At 50.9% G+C, this 21,492-nt stretch overlaps 1 protein-coding gene across 1 annotated transcript in view; it reads left to right on the plus strand.

Moving 5' to 3' along the window:
- The window catches only part of FAT3 (FAT atypical cadherin 3), a 222,837-nt gene that overhangs the window by 168,851 nt on the left and 32,494 nt on the right, over positions 1 to 21,492 (plus strand). Inside the window, 37 exon segments of the mRNA XM_049779014.1 lie at positions 6,196 to 6,335; positions 8,634 to 8,735; positions 8,737 to 8,916; positions 10,989 to 11,199; positions 15,435 to 15,481; positions 15,484 to 15,783; positions 15,786 to 15,893; positions 15,896 to 16,126; positions 16,129 to 16,209; positions 16,212 to 16,325; positions 16,327 to 16,377; positions 16,379 to 16,679; positions 16,682 to 16,752; positions 16,755 to 16,805; positions 16,808 to 16,918; positions 16,920 to 17,293; positions 17,295 to 17,479; positions 17,482 to 17,517; positions 17,520 to 17,609; positions 17,612 to 17,789; positions 17,791 to 17,855; positions 17,858 to 17,908; positions 17,911 to 18,053; positions 18,056 to 18,100; positions 18,103 to 18,324; positions 18,326 to 18,670; positions 18,672 to 18,755; positions 18,757 to 18,831; positions 18,833 to 18,862; positions 18,864 to 18,941; positions 18,943 to 18,978; positions 18,980 to 19,024; positions 19,027 to 19,086; positions 19,089 to 19,259; positions 19,261 to 19,308; positions 19,311 to 19,502; positions 19,505 to 19,589. Coding sequence (XP_049634971.1) covers positions 6,196 to 6,335; positions 8,634 to 8,735; positions 8,737 to 8,916; positions 10,989 to 11,199; positions 15,435 to 15,481; positions 15,484 to 15,783; positions 15,786 to 15,893; positions 15,896 to 16,126; positions 16,129 to 16,209; positions 16,212 to 16,325; positions 16,327 to 16,377; positions 16,379 to 16,679; positions 16,682 to 16,752; positions 16,755 to 16,805; positions 16,808 to 16,918; positions 16,920 to 17,293; positions 17,295 to 17,479; positions 17,482 to 17,517; positions 17,520 to 17,609; positions 17,612 to 17,789; positions 17,791 to 17,855; positions 17,858 to 17,908; positions 17,911 to 18,053; positions 18,056 to 18,100; positions 18,103 to 18,324; positions 18,326 to 18,670; positions 18,672 to 18,755; positions 18,757 to 18,831; positions 18,833 to 18,862; positions 18,864 to 18,941; positions 18,943 to 18,978; positions 18,980 to 19,024; positions 19,027 to 19,086; positions 19,089 to 19,259; positions 19,261 to 19,308; positions 19,311 to 19,502; positions 19,505 to 19,589 — 4,737 coding nt within the window.

Below are 21,492 nucleotides of genomic sequence, written 5' to 3' on the forward strand. Positions count from 1 at the left end.
CACACACACACACACACACACACACACACACACCCCTGATCCCAGCACCTCTCCAACCCAGGGCCAGAAAATATGCCCCGTTTCCCAGGCCTGAACTTCCACACACACACACACACACACACACACACACCACACACACACACACCCCTGATCCCAGCACCTCTCCAACCCAGGGCCATGGAAAATTATGCCCCTTTCCCAGGCCTGAACTTCCACACACACACACACACACACACACACACACACACACACACACCCCCTGATCCCAGCACCTCTCCAACCCCAGGGCCAGGGAAAATATGCCCCTTTCCCAGGCCTGAACTTCCACACACACCACACACACACACAACACCACACACACACACACACACCCCTGATCCCAGCACCCTCTTCCAACCCAGGGCCAGGAAAATATGCCCCTTTCCCAGGCCTTGAACTTCCACACCACACACCACACACACACCACACACACACACACACACACACCCCTGATCCAGCACCTCTCCAACCCAGGGCCAGGAGAAATATGCCCCTTTCCCAGGGCCTGAACTTCCACACACACACACACACACACCACACACACACACACACACCCTGATCCCAGCACCTCTCCAACCCAGGGCCAGGAAAATATGCCCCCTTTCCCAGGCCTGAGACTTCCACACACACACAGCCACACACACACACACACACAACACACACACCCCTGATCCCAGCACCTCTCCAACCCGAGGGCCAGGAAAATATGCCCCTTTCCCAGGCCTGAGACTTCCACACACACACACAACACACACACACCCACACACACACACACACCCCTGATCCCAGCACCTCTCCAAACCAGGGCCAGGAAAATATGACCCCTTTCCCAGGCCTGAACTTCACACCACACACACACACACACACACACACACACACACACACACACCCCTGATCCCAGCACTCTCCAACCCAAGGGCCAGGAAAATATGCCCCTTTCCCAGGCCTGAACTTCCACACACACACACACACACACACACACACACACACACACACACACACCCCTGATCCCAAGCACCTCTCCAACCCAGGGCCAGGAAAATATGCCCCTTTCCCAAGGCCTGAACTTCCACACACACACACACACACACACACACACACACACACACACACACCCCTGATCCCAGCACCTCTCCAACCCAGGGCCAGGAAAATATGCCCCCTTTCCCAGGCCTGAACTTCCACACACACACACACACACACACACACACACACACACACACACCCCTGATCCCAGCACCTCTCCAACCCAGGGCCAGGAAAATATGCCCCTTTCCCAGGCCTGAACTTCCACACACACACACACACACACACACCACACACACACACACACACCCCTGATCCCAGCACCTCTCCAACCCAGGGCCAGGAAAATATGCCCCTTTCCCAGGCCTGAACTTCCACACACACACACACACCACACACACACACACACACACACACACCCTGATCCCAGCACCTCTCCAACCCAGGGCCAGGAAAATATGCCCCTTTCCCAGGCCTGAACTTCCACACACACACACACACACACACACACACACACACACACACACACCCCTGAACCCAGCCCCTCTCCAACCCAGGGCCAGGAAAATATGCCCTTTCCCAGGCCAGAACTTCCACACACACACACACAACACACACACACACACACACACACACACCCCTGATCCCAGCACCCTCTCCAACCCAGGGCCAGGAAAATATGCCCCTTTCCCAGGCCTGAACTTCCACACACACACACACACACACACACACACACACACACACCACACACCCCTGATCCCAGCACCTCTCCAACCCAGGGCCAGGAAAATATGCCCCTTTCCCAGGCCTGAACTTCCACACACACACACACACACACACACACACACACACACACACCACACCCCTGATCCCAGCACCTCTCCAACCCAGGGCCAGGAAAATATGCCCCTTTCCCCAGGCCTGAACTTCCACACACACCACACACACACACAACACACACACACACACACACACCCCTGATCCCAGCACCTCTCCAACCCAGGGCCAGGAAAATATGCCCCTTTCCCAGGCCTGAACTTCCACACACACACACACACACACACACACACACACACACACACACACCCCTGATCCCAGCACCTCTCCAACCCAGGGCCAGGAAAATATGCCCCTTTCCCAGGCCTGAACTTCCACACACACACACACACACACACACACACACACACAACACACACACCCCTGATCCCAGCACCTCTCCAACCCAGGGCCAGGAAAATATGCCCTTTCCAGGCCTGACTTCCACACACACACACACACACACACACACCACACACGACACACACACCCCCTGATCCAGCACCATCTCCAAACCCAGGGCCAGTAAAATATGCCCCTTCCAGGCATGAACTTCCACCAAAACACACACACACACACAAACACACACACACACACACACACACCACCCTGATCCAGCACCTCTCCACCCAGGGCCAGGAAAATATGCCCCTTTCCCAGAGCCTGAACTTCCACACACCCACATACACACACACTCACACACACACACACACACACACACCCTGATCCCAGCACCTCTCACCCAGGGCCCAGGAAAAATATGCCCCTTTCCCAGGCCCTGAACTTCCACACACACAACACACACACACACACACACCCCTGATCCCAGCACCTCTTCCAACCCAGGTCCAGAGAAAATATGCCCCTTTCCCAGGCCTGAACCTTCCACACACACACCACACACACACAGCACACACACACACACCCCTGATCCCAGCACCTCTCCAACCCAGGGCCAGGAAAATATGCCCCTTTCCCAGGCCTGAACTTCCACACACACACACACACACACACACACACACACACACACACACACCCCAGATCCCAGCACCTCTCCAACCCAGGGCCAGGAAAATATGCCCCTTTCCCAGCCTGAACTTCCACACACACACACACACACACACACACACACACACACACACACACACACACACACCCCTGATCCCAGCACCTCTCCAACCCAGGGCCAGGAAAATATGCCCCTTTCCCAGGCCTGAACTTCCACACACACACACACACACACACACACACACACCCCTGATCCCAGCACCTCTCCACAGGGCCAGAAAGCTTTCCACAACTTCACACCACACAACACACACACACACACACACACACACACACACACACACACACCCCTGATCCAGCACCTCTCCAACCCAGGGCCACTGCTGTCATCCCTCAGTAGCGATTCCTAATGGAATTACACTGGTGATCCCAGCAGCACGTCTGGTAGACAGGCCCTGCTCAAGATTTCCCAACAGCGCCCCCTGGCTGCCCCAGGCTGGCATTTTCCCATGCTGGGGAAGAGAGAGTTTCTTGCAGCTTTAGGCTCCTCGCCATGTCCCCACCCACTAAGAGTGAGGAGGATTCAGGAGTCCTCCTCCCACCTTTGCTGCTTCTCTTGCTTTGTCCCAGCCCACTGTGGTCTAAGGAAAGTGTCCCTTCCATGAGTGGCTCGTGCTCTGGCTGCAGCCACCCTCGCTTCCCTCTGTGGCTGTGCCCACTGCAAAGCCCACCCACTCGCACGGCCCTTCCCTGCCCTGGCTGCCTCCCTGGAGCCCGGCTGTCATTTCACTCGGCTCGGCTTTGCATGTTGTGTTACTGGCTCTGAGGAAGCACCTCTAGTCTGGTTTTGGCAACATGCTGCTAGGAAGGGGGTTCACCCGGGACTGAGACCGGCGCAGCAGGCTAGAGGGAGCCTGCAGGAGTGGGGAGGTCTCTGCAGCCGGTCAGGGATTATCATAAGGACTGATAGTGATCTCTGTGGATAGCTAGAAGATGTCAGGAGGGCTGACAGTGACCCTTGGGTAAGGGGGGTGGCCTCTGTCCTTGGTCAGGAAGTCTCATGAGGGCTAATGGTGAACCCCACAGTTAACGGTAGCCCCTGTTGGGATCTTGCTAACCTGGATTTTAGTCCATGGGAGGGAGATCCCTGGAGGAGGGTGACAAGCACCTTTCCTGTCAGCCAGCCCCCACTCAGCTCTGTCCCTGCCCCAGTGGAGACTGTGGAGAAGCGAAACAGTGAAAGCACTGCTCCAAATTCACCATGAAAGTCGCCATGTTGAATTTTATAGAAAACATAACCCTAAGAGCACACATGGGTTCTCTGAGCCCTATGTGGATGTTTGACCTCAGCCCCATTCAGGACCTGCAGGCCACACAGGGCTCTGTGAACATGCTGATCTGGGCAGCACTTGGATAGCCCATGCCACAGGGTGAGCTCAGCAAACTTCTCTGCCCAGCTCTAAAAGTCACACTCATCTTCACCATAAGGCCAGCCTGATGCTGACTATAACTGGCACAATTTCTGGGCCTACAGACTGGTAAAGTGATTTCCATCAAGGTGACCTTCACCTCCTCCACCCCTCCCAAAAAGATGGTCCTCAAATTTAAAGACGCAGCTTAAAGAAACACTCTACAGAGACCCCTTGTGCTTTCAAATGCCGACAATAAATGCCCAACAGAGGCAGCTTGAGAATTTTACTTTCCTCTATGGTTTGTACCAATCCTGGCCTAGGCTGGGACATAGCCTGCCCAAGAGAGAGGAAATGCCTGGCCAGGGCCAAGTCCTTTACAGCAGTGATTTGGGGAAGGCACATGAGAAGCCTGCCCCTATCCAGCTGCAACATCCCCAGAAAGCCTCCTGGGTCTACTGACCCACCCACAGACCACAAACCCGCCATACCCAGGGAATTTCTGTCCCCCAGAGCTGAATTACAAGGACTATTGTGAGATCCTCAGCATATCACTTAATGATAGAAATTGGAAAATGTCTCTTTGAGATAAAATTTTTTAAAATGTGTGTCATCTTCCAGCCTTTCCACAACTGTCCCATCTTCCTTCCCCCCCCCCCCAGCTACTGAAATGCCACTGGCCATTGTACTCTCTCTAGCAGTGCTCCTATTGTAGAAGTCCAAGGTGACTATACACAGTGAGCACTGGAAATGCTCATGGGAAGGTTTCCCTTTACATTGGCCTTATTCCATTTTTACCCTCAAATTCTGATAATGCCGGTAATGTTGCGTTTCCTCCAACTTTGCACCTTTTAATTAGACCATTCACAGAAATTACACACAGCAAAATGAAATGCAAGGAATGTTGGCCATTGGATGAGGCCAGGCTGTCTCCTAAAAATATGAATTCGGTAAACAGATCATGGCTCTTAGGAGTGTCTTGTCCTGGTCCCAGAACACAACAAGAGAACCATGATTTCCGGCTGAAATCCATGAAATTTGTGCATAATGGTGTCTCAGATTGTGCCAGCACTCCTCCCTGCCTTCTCTTCTTTTGCAAGTTCTCCCTCACTAGTGGAAACTTCATGGTGCTTCACGGCAGGACTGGAAACCTAGACCTGTGCTAGCCTAGGTGCCTGAATCACAGATGTTGGGGTGCAGAGAAAACTGGACTAGAGGAAAGGGAGGTTCTCTGAAGCTATCTGTTCATTGTTCCGTAATTAATGTTATATAAACTACAGTTCACGATCTAGACTCTACTCTATAAATTTCCCAGAAACTTCCTACTTCGGGGGGGACCAAAAATAGTTCACACACATGTCAAGAGAACCCAAAAATATAATAAGAGCAACAGCAATAATAATACTTCTCTTATAGCCAATCTGTGGGCAACAGAACTTTTCTTTGCCTTTCCTATTTCCTAGTATTTTCCACTTTATTTCTGACCTTTAACTGAGGGGATCTGAACTCTACCAACCAAAAGTTCACCATTGAGCCTGGACTGGGTCTACAATGCCCACCTCCATTTTGTGAGTGACTGGACAGTTTGTTTGCCTGATGCCAAGCACAGAGGCCCACGTGGTTTTCCAGCGTCCATATTGCATGGAGCTCACTTGCACCCCAGTAATGTGCCCCCTAACTTTCAGATTTGCCTTTGCATCTGTTCTTTGGGGTGATGCTCAGAGTATTTAGAACTCAAAGAGGGTGTTAGAAGTAGAGAGAGACTCATATAAGATGGATAACATTAAACCATGGGGATGCTTGTTAGAATTATTGCTCTCTCTTTGAAACTTCATGCTAAGGACAGTGTCCCGTGCACAGTTACACTAACTATGTGTTGCTTTTATGGAATTGCCAGGGGGGAATTTTGACAGCTCTTTTGACGCAGAGAAGGGTGTTGGGACCATTGTCATTGCGAAGCCTTTGGATGCAGAGCAGAGGTCCCTCTATAACATGACTGTCGAAGTCACCGACGGGACCAATGTTGCCATTACTCAGGTAAGATGTCCAGTTCCTGAGCAGCAGGTATGCAGGCAGGACTACTCAGTCAGTACAGTGTACAATGACAAAATTTGTGTCAGAAAGATGTCAAACGAATGTCAAGTGGTGGGCTGAGTTCCTTCCAGAAACTGAGTATCTCTTGGATACTAAAAAGATCATGTCAGCATTCACCAGGGGGAAGGACTCTGTCAGTCCCTGATGATATTGTCCATAGGAGGTAGAAGGAAGTCAGGCTGGTCAGACTCACTCTGACCCCTCAGCAGAACAGGACTGGCTCCATGCCTCCAGCTCAAATCATAGAAAGCTAGAGTCCCCCAGGCCCTCTGAACAAAGCCATGGTAGCTGCCTGCTACCCCCCAATGCATGCCTGGGGCACAAACCTCTGCAGACTTCACATCACAGCTATTTGCTGAGGCCAGGTGACTCTTTCAAGAAGACTTGTTTGTCTTTTTTGTGCCAGGCCCAGGCCTGGCTAGAAGGGAGGCAGCCCAATGGGGCCCTGGGGAGCTGTAGCATCTCTGTTGTGGAGAGAGAGGCAGCATCCCTTCTGGGTCTGGAAGAATCATGTATCCTGGAAGATCTTTGGAATCTGACTTGCTGGATATACAGGAAGGGCTATTCAGAGACCCTGTCAGCTGGGTTGTGCCATAATGTCCTACAACTGCACTAAATTGTGTGTATGGCTTCTGTTGACCCTCACAAAAGAGAGCAGAGAGATTCATGCCTAAATAACTAGAAAAAGTGAATGCATTTGATTTATGAACCTGTGGTCTTTTGCTTTTGTGATTTCCGTGCGGGTTTCTTATTCGGGTCCTGCTTTGATTTACAAGTATTGTGGAAATTAGTTTGCCTCTGTGGGCTCCACAGCCTAGCCTGAAATTAAAATTCTCTTCAGATAACTCCCAAACCTTCTAGGCCCCATCAGTCAGCTGATGGAAGTTGGCCCTGGGCTGCATATCCTGGGGTGCAGGGAGCTTTAGAAGCTCAACCCAGTGACCTTCTGAGCTTGTAGGGGCCACTCTGAGTAGCCACCTCCCTCAGAAACATCTGGAAGGCCACAGCCAGGCACACACAGAGTGTGTATTTTGGGGTTCCACACCTAGCCACCACATTTCCACCCCCAGCACCATGAAGTGTGGGGTCCCACAACACTAAGAAAAAAAATATAGACTTTGCCTGGCAGATTTGGGCTTGTACATACTTTTCCCCCCTTGCCAAAGTAATGGGTGAGGCAGAGCAGTGCTGCTCACAAGCTCCCTTGAGTCGTAGTATTTTTTTATTGTTTTTAGTTTTGGGGGGCCACACCCGGCAGTACTCAGGGGTTATTCGGGTTATTCCTGGCTCTGCACTCAGAAATCACTCCTGGCTTGGGGGAACTTATGGAATGCCGGGGATCAAACCCACGTCTGTCCTGGGTCAGCCGCATGGCAAGGCAAACACCCTCCCACTGTGCTACCACTTTGGCCCCTTCTCAGCTCCCTTGGTTGGGGTCCTTGTATTGTGGTGACAGCTGCCAAGAGAAGAGAGGCCAGAGCTACTTGCTCAGACACTCAGTGAGGAGAAATATTCCTCACCCTATCCCCAACCACAGCTTCATATACAGAGTCAGTGGCAAGAAAGATCCAAGTAAATACACAGCACTGCACCAGAGTGACTGTGGGCTTGGTGCGTTTGTGATTCATCTCACATTGATCTCTGAGAATCCTGAAAACGCTCTCTCCTGGGACCCATCTGAGCTGTTCAGGGAATAGTGAGAATTGACTGGCTGCTGGTTGATTTTGCTGCTACTGTGCACGTCAGCCTCTCATCTCTGAGGTTGTTTCTTTCTCTCTTCTTGGGGGAAGAAAGGGCTACTCAGAAATTTCAGGGGCCCTAACAGCTTATTCTTGGCTACCCAAGCCATTGGTTCAGTACAAGGTCCTTATTGTAGTACAGTAATTTAGAGAACACAAGGATAGGATGCTGCTCGGGTCTGCAATGCTGGGGCTGCCCAGCCTCCCCCGGCTTGTGCCAGGGACCTCCAGAATCATACCTGGAAGCTCTTGAGGCCTTTATGGAGGCCTCTATGGCCACTCTATGGAGGTACTCAGGGTACCTACCATGTGGTGCCAAGGAACAGAACCTGGGTCTGGCCACTGTACCATCTCCTGTCCCTTCTTATCGTGTTTTCTTCTAAGACCCCAGAGGGTGCTGCTGAGGCTCGGGTGCAAGGCCCGTGGGGAGCGAGGTCAGACCCCGCGTCTCTTCACGAGTGAAGTTGCTTTGGTGCTCAGGTTTATCTTCTTTCACCTCCAGGTGTTTATCAAAGTGCTGGATAACAACGATAATGGCCAGAATTCTCTCAGCCCAGTTACGACGTGAACGATTTCTGAGGATGTGCTTCCAGACACAGAGATCTTTGCAGCTTGAAGCCACAGACCGTGACGAGAAGCACACGCTGAGCTATACCATCCACAGCAGTATCGACACAGTCAGCATGAGAAAGTTCCGGATCGACCCTAGTAACTGGTGTTCTCTACGACGGCTGAGAGGGACTGTGGACCATGAGGCCCAGGACAAGCACATCCTCAACATCATGGTTAGTCCCTGCCAAGTCCTTTCAGACCCCTGTTGACCAAAGATGTATTTGCTGAGTTGTGGGACAGCGGTGCAACCTTAGTCCCACCAGCCGCTGTCTCGGAGGTCAGGCGCATGGCAACCTGGCCACATCTCACAGGCTCTGATGTTCGCTCACATCTAGCCAGTGGGAAAGTAAGATTCCTTGAGAAGTTACTCACATTCACTCAACCTCGGTGACGCTTAGTACTTGAAAGTACCCAAGAGCCAGGTTTCACTGTGCCAATTTTGAAACCAGTGGCAAATCCCTGGTCCCACAGATCCAAACCCTCCAGCCATGCTGAGGTTCCAAGAGTCCATCACAAACTATAGAAGTCGCTATGAGGCTGGAGCAATAGCACAGTGGCAGGGCGTTTGCCTTGCACAAAACCAACCCTGAGAGATTTTGGTTCTATTCCTGGCTACCCATATGGTCCTCCAAACCTGCCAGGGGGTGATTTCTAAGTACAGAGGCAGGAGTGACCACCTGAGAACCATCAGATGTGACCCAAAAGCCGAAAAAAAAAAAAAAAAAAAGAAGTCGCTATTACTTAGTTTTTGTTTTTTTTTGAGGGGCCACACCCATCGGCACTCAGGAGTTACTCCTGGCTTCTGCACTCAGAAATCACTCCTGGAAGGCTCAGAGGACCAATATGGGATGCCAGAGATCAAACCCGGTCCATCCCAGGTCACAGTGTGCAAGGCAAAAGCCCATTGTTGTGCTGTCACTTAGGCCCATCTACTACTTAACTTTGAAAGTGGACATTTGCCTCATTCGTGTGATTCAGGGAAAAGAGTAATAACAAACATGGGGAAGAGTCCCTGATTCACTCCCAAACCTATGATTGGGCTCAGCGGCCTCAGGACACACAGCACCCTCAGCCTTCCCAGAATAGGAGTAAGAACTCTGGGCACCACGATTCAATCTCTCGTTCTGTCCGTAGCAGGCCCACACCTCACTGTGTCATTCCTATTAACAGTTCCCCCCCTTTTTTCTTAACAATATATTTTAAGCACCATGATTACAAAACTCCTTACACTTCCTTTTACAAACTAAGTCAGTCTGGTTGTTCTGTTCATGATTTCTAGTTCCTGCTTCTAAAAACCTCTTCCTTCTCCTTCATGGCCTGCTCTGATATTTGATCATTCTTAATTCTCCCTGAAGTTGTGGGCATCTCACATTGAGCAAGTGGAGAACTCGCTTTGCCAATCCGAGCAGAGCCAAAATTGGCTGTTCTTTGGTCTGCTTGCAAGTGTCTGCTCAGGACCCCTGGGGGAGCTGGGAAACCCTGGCGAGGGCTCTGGGGTGGAATCTCAGAGGGCCCCACATGTCCTTCCCTTGCTGTGCCCAAGCATCTCTGTCCACTCTGACTGGTTTTGTTTGTTTGTTTTTCTAAAGTCTAACACCTTAATTGGCCTGCCAACAAGAGTTCCCCAACCTGGCCAGCCAGGGGCCATCCCCCGAAGGAGATGAGCCTCCACTCTGACTGTTCATGGAGGCTCTCCCACCTGAATGGTGCACCCCAACTCCAATACCGTCACCCCACATCTTTGGCTCTTTGCAAGATACTCTGTTAGGTGCTTCTTTCTCCTCTCCCGCATCTGACTCCAGGAGGTCTGGTACTTGTTTGGGTTCCAGCTCACAATCAGCCTCTCCAGGGTCAGTTACTGGTGAGACACCAGGGCCAAGCGAGATGCTTGGTAGGTCGCTGGTCATGCATGGTCAGCTGATGACATTGCCAGTCTCAGCCTGATGAACCTAGTGTTTAGTGCCTCCTCAGAAAAGCTCCCACCCCCACCCACTGGCAGCCACAAAACATGGGTGAGTAGCTTCAGAGAGCTTTGTGTTTTGTGTCCACTGTGCTAGGCCAGCACAGACCATGAATCAAGTACATGGTGCGGACTGAAAACTGTGAAGAGGCCTGCTCAGTGGCTCCCATGTCCTCACTCACCATCATGTGTGCTAAGTCCGGCCTATTCCTCACCTAGGGAGAAACCCTGTGTCATGTGTGTTTGTTTTCACTGCTCCCACTGCTTCTTGTATTTCACTTCAAGGTCAGAGATCAGGAGTTCCCTTACCGGAGAAACTTGGCCCGAGTGATTGTGAATGTGGAAGATGCTAACGACCACAGCCCTTATTTTACCAACCCCTTGTACGAGGCATCTGTGTTTGAATCGGCTGCTCTGGGATCTGCTGTTCTGCAGGTGACGGCGCTGGACAAGGACAGAGGGGAGAATGCAGAGCTCATATACAGCATCGAAGCAGGTAAGAAGGGTTGCACAGCCGTGGCTCTCGCTGAAACTCTCACACACATTGCAGGATGTCTCCAAAGCATCTGTGCCCTATTCGCCTGAGAATGTCCTGTGAGGTCTGGCCATCTCAGTGGTGTGCTTTCCATCACTGACAGCAGGAAAGACCTTCCTGATGTTGCGTTCAATGTCAGATTCTTTTTGGAATAGGGGAGAAGAGGGTATGTGTAGTCGCACTTCCCTCTGGTTCCCAAGCCAGAGCCTTGGCCTAAGGAAGTCCCAACGGTCCTGCATGTGAGACCTAGGGCAAGTGCATGAATAAACTTTCTCCAGGTTAACTTTTCAGGAGAAAGCCAGATGTACCCGTGCATAGACATACACACATTAACAAGTCTGTTAGCAGAGGATCACTGCCAGGAGGGGATCTCAGTGACAGGTTGGTTGGATGAGACCCAACCTCCTGCTTTACCTGACAGTCAATTGGTTCAGACTCCTGAGTTAGGAATGCTTAAGATTTTCTTTCAAAATGTTCGCTAAGGGTTTGGACAATTAGCATGCCCAGAGAATGTAGTCAGTCTTATGACAATATGCTTCATGGGTAGAGATGCCCTGTTTTGTTTTTGTTTTAGTTTTTAGGCCATTAGGTATTTTCTTTCTAACTTCATCCAACATTTATTGTGCCTATGCAAAAAAAAAAAAAAGAAAAAAAAAGAAAAGAAAAGAAAAGATAAAAAGAACTGCTATATGCACTCCTTTTTTATTTATTTATACATTCTAGGTAGGGGTGCCTGCCTTTTTCATAGAACCTTGAAACATGAATCACTTTGTTTTACCTTATATTTCTATGTTTTTCTTCAAATTGAGAAAAGAGGGGGAAAAAGTGGACAGGGCCCAGAGGGCCAACGTGGTCTCAGATGCATTGAGTGGGGAAAATATTGTCAGAACTAAATGCCCAGGGCTGGAGCAAGTGGCACAAGGGGTAAGGTGTCTGCCTTGCCCTGCGCTAGCCTAGGATGGACGACGGTTCTATCCCCTGGTGTCCCATATGGTCCCCCAAGCCAAGAAGGATTTCTGAGTGCATAGGACAGGAGTAACCCCTGAGCATCACCGGGTTGTGGCCCCAAAACCAAAACAAAACAAAACAACAACAAAAAAAGAACTAAATACTCAAGCCAAAGTCAAAGACAATAGAATCAAAAGACCCAAAACCACAACAAGCTCTACACAAAAGGGACCTGTTACACCAGCAGTTCAGTGGAGCTAAGGGTGGAGATATGGGATGCATGCTGGGGACTGTGGCAGAGAGAGGTCAACACTTGTGGTGGGAATGGCCCTAATTCACTGTCTCAAAATACCTGAAATACAACTATGAAGGACTTGAAATTCACAGCAGTATCAATAAAAAATTTTGAAGAAAGGGGTCAGAGGGGTAGCACAGTGGTAGGGTGCTTGTCTTGCACGTGGCAGACCCAGGATGGACCTCAGTTCAATCCCTAAGCCAGGAGAGATTTCTGAGTGCCTAGCCAGGAGTAACCCCTGAGCATCATAGAATATGGCCCCCAAATTTTTTTTTCTTTCTCCTTTCTTTCTTTTCGTTTTTTTTAATTTATTTTTTTATTTTTATTTTATTTTTATTTTTTTAATTTATTTAAACACCTTAATTACATACATGATTGTGTTTGGGTTTCAGTCATGTAAAGAACACACCCATCACCAGTGCAACATTCCCATCACCAATGTCCCAAGTCTCCCTTCGCCCCCGCCTGTACTCTAGATAGGCTCTCCATTTCCTCATACAGTCTCATTATTAGGACAGTTCAAAATGTAGTTATTTCCCTAACTAAACTCATCACTCTTTGTGGTGAGCTTCGCTGAGGTGAGCTGGAACTTCCAGCTCTTTTCTCTTTTGTGTCTGAAAATTATTATTACAAGGGTTTGTCTTTCATTTTTCTTAAAACCCATAGATGAGTGAGACCATTCTGCGTTTTTCTCTCTCTCTCTGACTTATTTCACTCAGCATAATAGATTCCGTGTACATCCATGTATAGGAAAATTTCATGATTTCATCTCTCCTGACAGCTGCATAATATTCCATTGTGTACATGTACCACAGTTTCTTTAGCCATTCGTCTGTGGAAGGGCATCTGGGTTGTTTCCAGAGTCTTGCTATGGTAAATAGTGCTGCGATGAATATAGGTGTAAGGAAGGGGTTTTTGTATTGTATTTTTGTGTTCCTAGGGTATATTCCTAGGAGTGGTATAGCTGGATCGTATGGGAGCTCGATTTCCCAGTTTTTGGAGGAATCTCCATATCGCTTTCCATAAAGGTTGAACTAGACGGCATTCCCACCAGCAGTGGATAAGAGTTCCTTTCTCTCCACATCCCCGCCAACACTGTTATTCTCATTCTTTGTGATGTGTGGCCATTCTCCTGGGGTGTGAGGTGGTATCTCATCGTTGTTTTGATTTGCATCTCCCTGATGAATAGTGATGTGGAACATTTTTTCATGTGTCTTTTGGCCATGTGTATTTCTTCTTTGTCAAAGTGTCTGTTCATTTCTTCTCCCCATTTTTTGATGGGGTTAGATGTTTTTTTCTTGTAAAGTTCTGTCAAGTGCCTTGTATTATTTTGGAGATTAGCCCCTTATCTAATGGGTATTGGGTGAATAGTTTCTCCCCACTCAGTGGGTGGCTCTTGTATCCTGGGCACTATTTCCTTTGAGGTGCAGAAGCTTCTCAGCTTAATATACCAAAATTTTTTTTTGAACAACAAAAAGAGGAGACAGAAAGATTGCACAGCAATAGTGCAGCCAACCTGGGACAGACCTAAATTCGATTCCTGCATCCCATATGGTCCCCCGAGTTTGCCAGGAGCGATTTCTGAGCATAGTGCCAGGAGTAACCCCCTGAGCGCCTCCAAAAGTGACCCAAAAAAACCCAAAAAATTAATAACAATAATAATAATAAATTTTAAAAAGAAATGTTCGCTAAGGGGCTGAAGCAATAGCACAACGTTAGGACGTTTGCCTTGCACGTGTTCTAGGAATTGGCAACGGTTGGCATTCAGGGTTGTCTAGACTTTCTTCTCAGCATGTGTACGTTTCTCCAAAGGCTGATCTGAAGGCCCCTCTTCAGTAGCTCTTGCGGAGGTTCTGGAAGATTCCAATCTGCCTCTGTCCCCTATCCCTTGTGCCTTAGCACCGGGCCCTGTGTAGGAAGGAAACTTGGATTCCCCTGAACAGTTGGGCCAGGCTGAGAGAAAGCTGGTTCCTCATAGTATATTTGACCTGGAAAGCTGAACCTGAGTGTAAGGTATCCAGAAATGGCCTTGGCTATGTAGATGGTGTGGAAACTACAAGTGATCACAGACCCTTTGGACAGCAGACTGCCTAGCCTGAGCCATGTAGCACAACTCTGAGTGGATTAATGAGGGTCTGTAGGGTGGCATTCCCTGAAGTCAGCCTCACACTGAGACTGGTTCTGCTGCTTCTGTGGCAAGAAATGCTGGCCCCTTCCCTTTCTTGTTGCCTTGAGGGACCCGTGAATTGCCTAGAGTCTCATGCTCAGGACTCTGTTGGGTCTCCCCTCTCTCCTCTGTCACAGTCAAGCACCAGTTTCCTGGCCCTTCTCTTTGCAAACACTGAGCAGGGGCTATGAGGACATGAGACATGTCAGACACACACAGCTTTGGGCCTAGGCCCCAATGCCTTCCAGAAGCTGTAGGCCCCTGAGACAGGAAGCAGAGTCCTGTGGCACTGTTAGGAGTGATCCCTGAGCAACCATTGGAGCTAAACCAAAATGAAAGGAAGGAAATAGGAAGGGGAGAGAGGGGTAAGATCTTGGAAGAAAGGAGAGAGGACAGAGATGAAAAGGGAGGGAAGGAAGGAAGGAAGGAAGGAAGAGGAAGGAAGGAGAGGAGAAGGAAGGAAGGAAGGAAGGAAGGAAGGAAGGAAGGAAGGGAGGGAGGGAGGGAGGGAGGGAGGGAGGGAGGAGAGGGAGGGAGGAAGGGAAGGAGGGAGGGAGGGAGGAGGGAGGGAGGAAGGAAGGAGGGAGGGAGGAGGGAGGAGGGAGGGCGGGAGGGAGGGAGGGAGGGAGAGAGGGAGGAAAGTGGGAGAGGGAAGGAGAGAGGGAGAGGGAAGGAGAGAGGGAGAAAGGGAGAAAGAGAAAGGAAGGTGAGAGGAAGGAAAGGCTGGCTACTGGCCAGAGAGCTAACGGGCTAGTATTCTCACTCACTTCTCTTCTTCTCTTGCAGGAAACACTGGAAACACATTTAAGATGGAGCCAGTGCTGGGAATCATCCTCCATTTCCAAAAGAGCCAGACATGATGGCCATGGGCCAGTTTGTCCTATCAGTCAAGGTCACAGATCAGGGCTCCCCACACTAATGTCTGCCAACGGCCATTGTGCGTATTTCAGTCACTATGGCAGACAACGCACCGCCCCAAGTTCTCCCACAAGGGACTACCAAGGCAGAATGTGAGTGGAAAAATGTGCATATTGGAACATCCGTCGTTTTGATCTCAGCCGTCAGTCCATCAACCCTCATCTATGAGGTCAAAGATGGAAACCCTGAAGGCACATTTGCCATCAATCCATACTCGTGGGGCCATCACTTACCAGGAGATCCCTGGATTATGAGCATACTCCCTCTTACCAGCTCATCATCCAGGCCACCAACATGGCAGGCATGGCTGCCAATGCCAACCGTCAGTATACAGGTTGGTGGATGAGAATGACAATGCCCCGGTATTTCCTCTTCTCAGTATTCAGGCAGTCTCAGTGAGGCGCCCCAGTCAACAGCATTGTAGGAGTAAGGGCAACAGCCCGCTGGTGATCCGAGCCACTGACGCAGACAGCAGCGAAATGCTCTGCTGGTCTACCAGATTGTAGGAATCCACAGCCAAAAACTTCTTCACATGGGACTCCAGCACAGGGGCCATTCGGAAACGATCGCTGCCCTGGACCATGAAACCATCGCCCGTTTCCACTTCCACGTGCACGTGAGGGACAGTGGGAAGCCCCCAGCTGACCTGCAGAGAACCCTGTGGAAGTCAACATCGAGGGTACCGATTGTGAACAGACACCCACCGTGCTTTCACCCCAGGCCGTGTTTGAGACGGTCCTTCTTCTCCCCACCTATGTGTGGTGTGGAGGTTCTGAGAGTTAGTGCCACAAGATCCGACTCCCAGGTGCCAAACCGAACTGACCTACAGCCTAGCAGAAGGCAGTTTGGATCATTTCCTGATGGATGCCCAAACTGGAGTGCTCACCGTGAGAAACCAGCACCTCTCCAAAGAGCACTATGTGCTGATAGTCAGAGTGTATGATGGCAAATTTTACAGCACATCCATGGTCACCGTCTCGGTGAAAGGGGCTGTAGATAGTGGTCCTCCGCTTTACGCGGGACTTTCTACTCTGCTGCCATCTCAGAGAACAGCACGAATCAATAAAACGCAAGAGGCTATTGTCAACGCTAGTTGGAAACGCCTTAATGAGCCCAGAAATATAGCATCCTAAACCCAGGAAATAAGTTTCAGATAAAATCTACCTCGGGAGTCATTCAGACCACATGGGGTCCCATTTGACCCGTGAGGAGCAAGAGCTCTATGAGCTGGTGGTAGACGGGCCAGTCGTGAACTGGACCAGCTGCGTGTGGCTAGGGTGCTGGTCAGAGTGACCGTGGAGGATATCAATGACAATGCTCCTGTCTTTGTGGGCCTCCCATACTATGCTGCCTGTACAAGTAGATGCGGAGCCTGGACTCTGATCCATCAAGTGACGGCCTGTCGACAGAGACCAAGGGACAAACGGAGATGTGACCTATGTCCTTCAGGATGACTATGGCCATTTTGAAATCAGCCCTCATTCGGGGGATGTGATTTTAAAGGAAGCGTTCAACTCTGACTTGGCCAATATTGAGTATGAAGTCACCGTCTTGGCCAAGGACGGAGGCAAGCCCTCTCTGTCCACCTCCATGGAGCTGCCCATCACCATTGTCAACAAAGCCATGCCCGTGTTTGACAAGCCTTTTTACACGGCGGCTGTCAGCGAGGACGTGGGCATGGACACGCCCGTTCTGAGCATCAATGCCAGCAGCCCGAAGGCCAAGGCATTACGTCATTGTCGATGGGGATCTTCACCAACAGTTCAATGTCGATTTTGAACAGGGGTCTTGAAAGTCGTGGCCTTTGGACTATGAGCTGGCATCTGCTTACAAGCTGACTGTGAGAGCCAGCGATTCCGTCACAGGTGCCAGGGCAGAAGTCACAGTGGATGCTGGTGTGGACGTCAATGACAACGCCCCGTCTTTGAGCAGCCCCTGTACAACACCACCTTATCGAAGCGTCTCTCATTGGGACCCCCGTTTTGCAGGTGGTCTCTACAGATGCAGACTCTGACAACAACCAGGTGGTGTATTACCAGATTGTCCGGACACCCACAATAGCACAGATTATTTCCACATTGGACAGTGCCAGTGGCCTGATCTCACAGCGCGGATGCTGGACCACGAGCTCGTGCAGCACTGCAACTAAAGGTCAGAGGACGACAGCGGCTTCCCACCCCTAAGTAGCGTCGTTGGTCACATCTACTCGGATGTCAACGACAATCCCCATCTTCCACCAACTCATCTACGAGTCCTGTGGTGAGCTGGCCCCAAGGGGCCACTTCGTCACTTTGCGTGCAGGTCTGACGCTGACAGCTCTGACTGGGAGCAGCTGGAATACAGCATTTGTCTGGAAATGACCATGCCAGCTTCCTCATGGACAGCAGGAGTGGCATCATCACGCTGTCCAACCACCGCAAAGCAACGCATGGAACCTCTCTTACAGCCTCAACGTGTCTTGTGTCTGACGGACTGTTTACCAGCAACTTGCCCAGGTGCACATCCAGGTCCTAGGGGCCAACCCTCTATAGCCCTACCCTTCTCCCAGAGCATCTACGTGGCTGAGGTGCGAGAGAATGCTGCTGCAGGGACAAAAGATCACTCATGTCCGAGCCCACAGATGGGGATCCCTGGGGCCTACGGGCAGGTGAGCTATTGCCATCGTCAATTGACTTCCCTAAGGACCGATTCTCACATAGACGCCAATGGGCCGCTCACCACCACGGAAGGCGGCTGGGACAGAGAGAACCCTCTGGAAGGGGGACATCAGCGTCTTTGTGAGGGCCCTGGATGGAGGAGGGAGGGCAGCCTTCTGCACTGTACAGGGTGATAGTAGTTGGATGAAGAACGACAATGCCCCCCAGTTCATGGATGTGGAGTACAGAGCCAGTGTGCTTGCCGACGTGGGCAGAGGCCACCCTGGTGACGCAAAGTGCCAAGCCTCGGACCCCTGATGACTGGTGCCAACGCCAGGATCACTTACCTCCCTGTACAGTGAGGCCTCTGTCTCTGTGGCAGACCTCCTGGAGAAACGATCCTGACAATGGATGGGGGTTGGACAAAAGGGCAGCCTGAGCCAGCTGAGGAACACAGTGCTGTCCTTCCTTCGTCAGAGCTGTGGATGGGGGCGTCACCGGTCAAGCATTCCCCTCACTCCCTGTCTACGTCCATGTTCTTCCCTCAGAAACCCGCCCTGCCTGCCTTCACCCAATCTCAGTATTCATTCTCCATCTCAGAGGATGCTGCCGTTGGCAGCACGGTGGAACACACTCAGGAATCTGCCCAGTCAGAACGCCAGGTTTCAGCGCAGTTAATGGTGAACGGCCAGAGAATAACAAAGGGGGTGTCTTCGTCGTGGACCAGGACACGGGCACCCATCAAGCTCGACAAGCGCCTAGACCGTGAGGCCAGCCCCCGCTTTCCACTTCAAGGTGGCTGCCACCATCCCCCTTGGAAAGCTGTGGATGTCGTGTTCACCGCGGACGTGGACATCAAGGTGCTGGATCTGAATGACAACAAGGCCCATCTTTGAAAACCCCTACCTACGAGACCATCATAATGGAGGGGATGCCCGTGGGCACCAAACTCACCCCCAGGTGAGAGCTGTGGGACATGGATTGGGGGGCCAAAGACGTGGGGGCCAACTGCAGGTCACTTATCTCCCTGCACTCAGATTCCCAGACTGAAAAGGTTAATGGACACTTTCACTATTGACAGCAACACGGGCTGGATCAGCAACCTTGAAGGACCCTGGACCACGGACGACCCGGCACTCACCTTTCTCCGTAGGTGGCCGCCGACTTGGGAGAGGCCTTCTCCCACCTCTCCCTCCACGGCCCCTGGTCTCTGTCAGGGGTGACAGACATAAATGACAACGCCCCCCGTCTTATGGCCCATGAGGTCTACCGAGGCAGCGTGAGAGGAGAGTGACCCTCCGGGGGGAGGTGGTGGCCATCCTCAGCACTTGGGACCAAGACACTTCCGATGTCAACCGCCAAGTGAGCTAACCACATCACAGGGTAGGTCAGCCGCCTGGCCGGCCCTGCTTCCCAAACACAGACCCGGCAGCAGACCCTGCAGAGGCCAGAGGCAGGTGGGGTCTCTCTCACCCCCCTACTCAGTGTTCATTGAGGGGGGGTCTCTTCTCAGCAATCTGACATGCTCACACTGGCTACAAACTGTGTTCCTCTTAAGCCACAGCTACGTGTCAGTGAGTGAAGAGTCCAGTGTCCTAGGGCCAGAAAAACACTGGCATGTCACATCTGTGAGGCAGGAAGATGGATTTAACTATATTCCCCTATTTATCACTATCGTGAGTAGTAGGTGAGAAAAGCGGCCTGGCTGGGCCCAGTGATGTAGCTTAGATTCTCGCCGCATGAGGACTAAAGGCAGCTGACCTTTAACAGCACTGGAGGCTGTTACCCTGAGGATGCTGATGTTTCCGGACTTTGCCGTCCTTCCAGATAGGGCCTCACAGACAGTCAGGAAGCCTGGTGTAAGCAGTAGGCATCACTCAAGAGACCCTTTGGCTAGAGTGGAGATGGGCTCCCCTGGTCAGGGCTATCTCTGGGGGCCTCACACTCTCAAGGAAGACCAAGTGGTATCTCAGCAGTGTCTGAAATTTTGGGGTTTGATGTCTATGACTACTCCAAAGCAGAGCATAAGCAAAGTGTCAACCAAGTTTTAAGAACCCATCAATATTTGCAGTCTGGTTGCTTCCCTTTAGCAAAAACCACATTATTCAAAGTGAAAAATGAATTAATTAGAATGCCCTCAGGGACACTGAACGTGCTTAAGGGCATTAGTGGAATAGTTAATTAATCACTGCAGATGGGGACCTTTGGAAGGACCAAGGCAGAGCCCCCAGTGCCCCTCCCACAAGGTCCCCCAAAAGGCTCTGTTTTTCCTCACACAGCTTTGTCTGCCCAGCGTGCTTTCTGCTGAAAGCTTTCGGTGCCTCAATCTCAGACCTTCAAGTTTGGGTTTATTAAAATGTGAGTCCAGGCAGGCACAAGCAGTGCTGGGTGAAGTGGACAACATGAGCACGGGGATCGCTTGGATTTCTTTGTGTTCCATTTCAGACAAAGGCTTCTTGAGCTTCTGGGATGCTTCTCTATTTGGAAAGACTGTTAAATGCTCGGCTTTAATTATTAAATCATTTGGGTTCTCGTCAGATGATTTAAAGAAGCCATCCCAGCGACTCCTCCCCATAATGGGAAACAGAGTAGCCTGAAGCTACTGTCCCCCCCTTAGTGGCTGGTGCCTACCGCCAAACTGATTCTAATTAGATTTAAACTTTTGCTCTTGACGTACCGTACACACGGTGAGTGCTCCCCGGATGAGTAAAGAGCCATCATTCAGTTTGTTTCACAGAGAAAGGTGAGGGCCAAGGCCTGGAGTCCTTCGGTAGGGTCCCATGAACCAAGTAACACAGCCCCTGTCCAAACCTGATTGGGGTCCTCAATAACGCTTCACCTGGGAGGACCCTTTGGCCAGGGACTGTCACCTTGGCAGCACTGAGATGAGGCTGGATCTTTCCTCGTGGGCGTCAGAGGCCCTGTGGTAGGGTGTAGAACAGCATCTACTGGTCTCTGAACAGAGGCATCAGTTGCCTCATCCCAGGTGACATTCTGGAATGTAGCCCAGGGGCAGGAGAGCTGGACCGGAAGAGCACAGTTGTCCCAGCCCATCCCCTCTCACCCTGCCTGTACTCTGCCTGGCAGGACCCACGCTTTGCTTTCCTCAATCCCAGACCGCCACAGGGGCAGCCTGAGCTTCATGTCCCTGTTTCCTGTCCTGTGTCCCTCAAAACATGATCCCTTTGCTCCACAGAAGAAGTTTCCACATCTGGTTTGGAATGAGTTCATGAGGAGAACCATTTTCTTCTTCCTTCCCGCCATCTTCCTCAGTTGTTCTCTCGCCCTCT

The sequence above is a fragment of the Suncus etruscus genome, chromosome 8 (assembly GCF_024139225.1).
Source record: "Suncus etruscus isolate mSunEtr1 chromosome 8, mSunEtr1.pri.cur, whole genome shotgun sequence".
Taxonomy (NCBI): Eukaryota; Metazoa; Chordata; class Mammalia; order Eulipotyphla; family Soricidae; genus Suncus; species Suncus etruscus.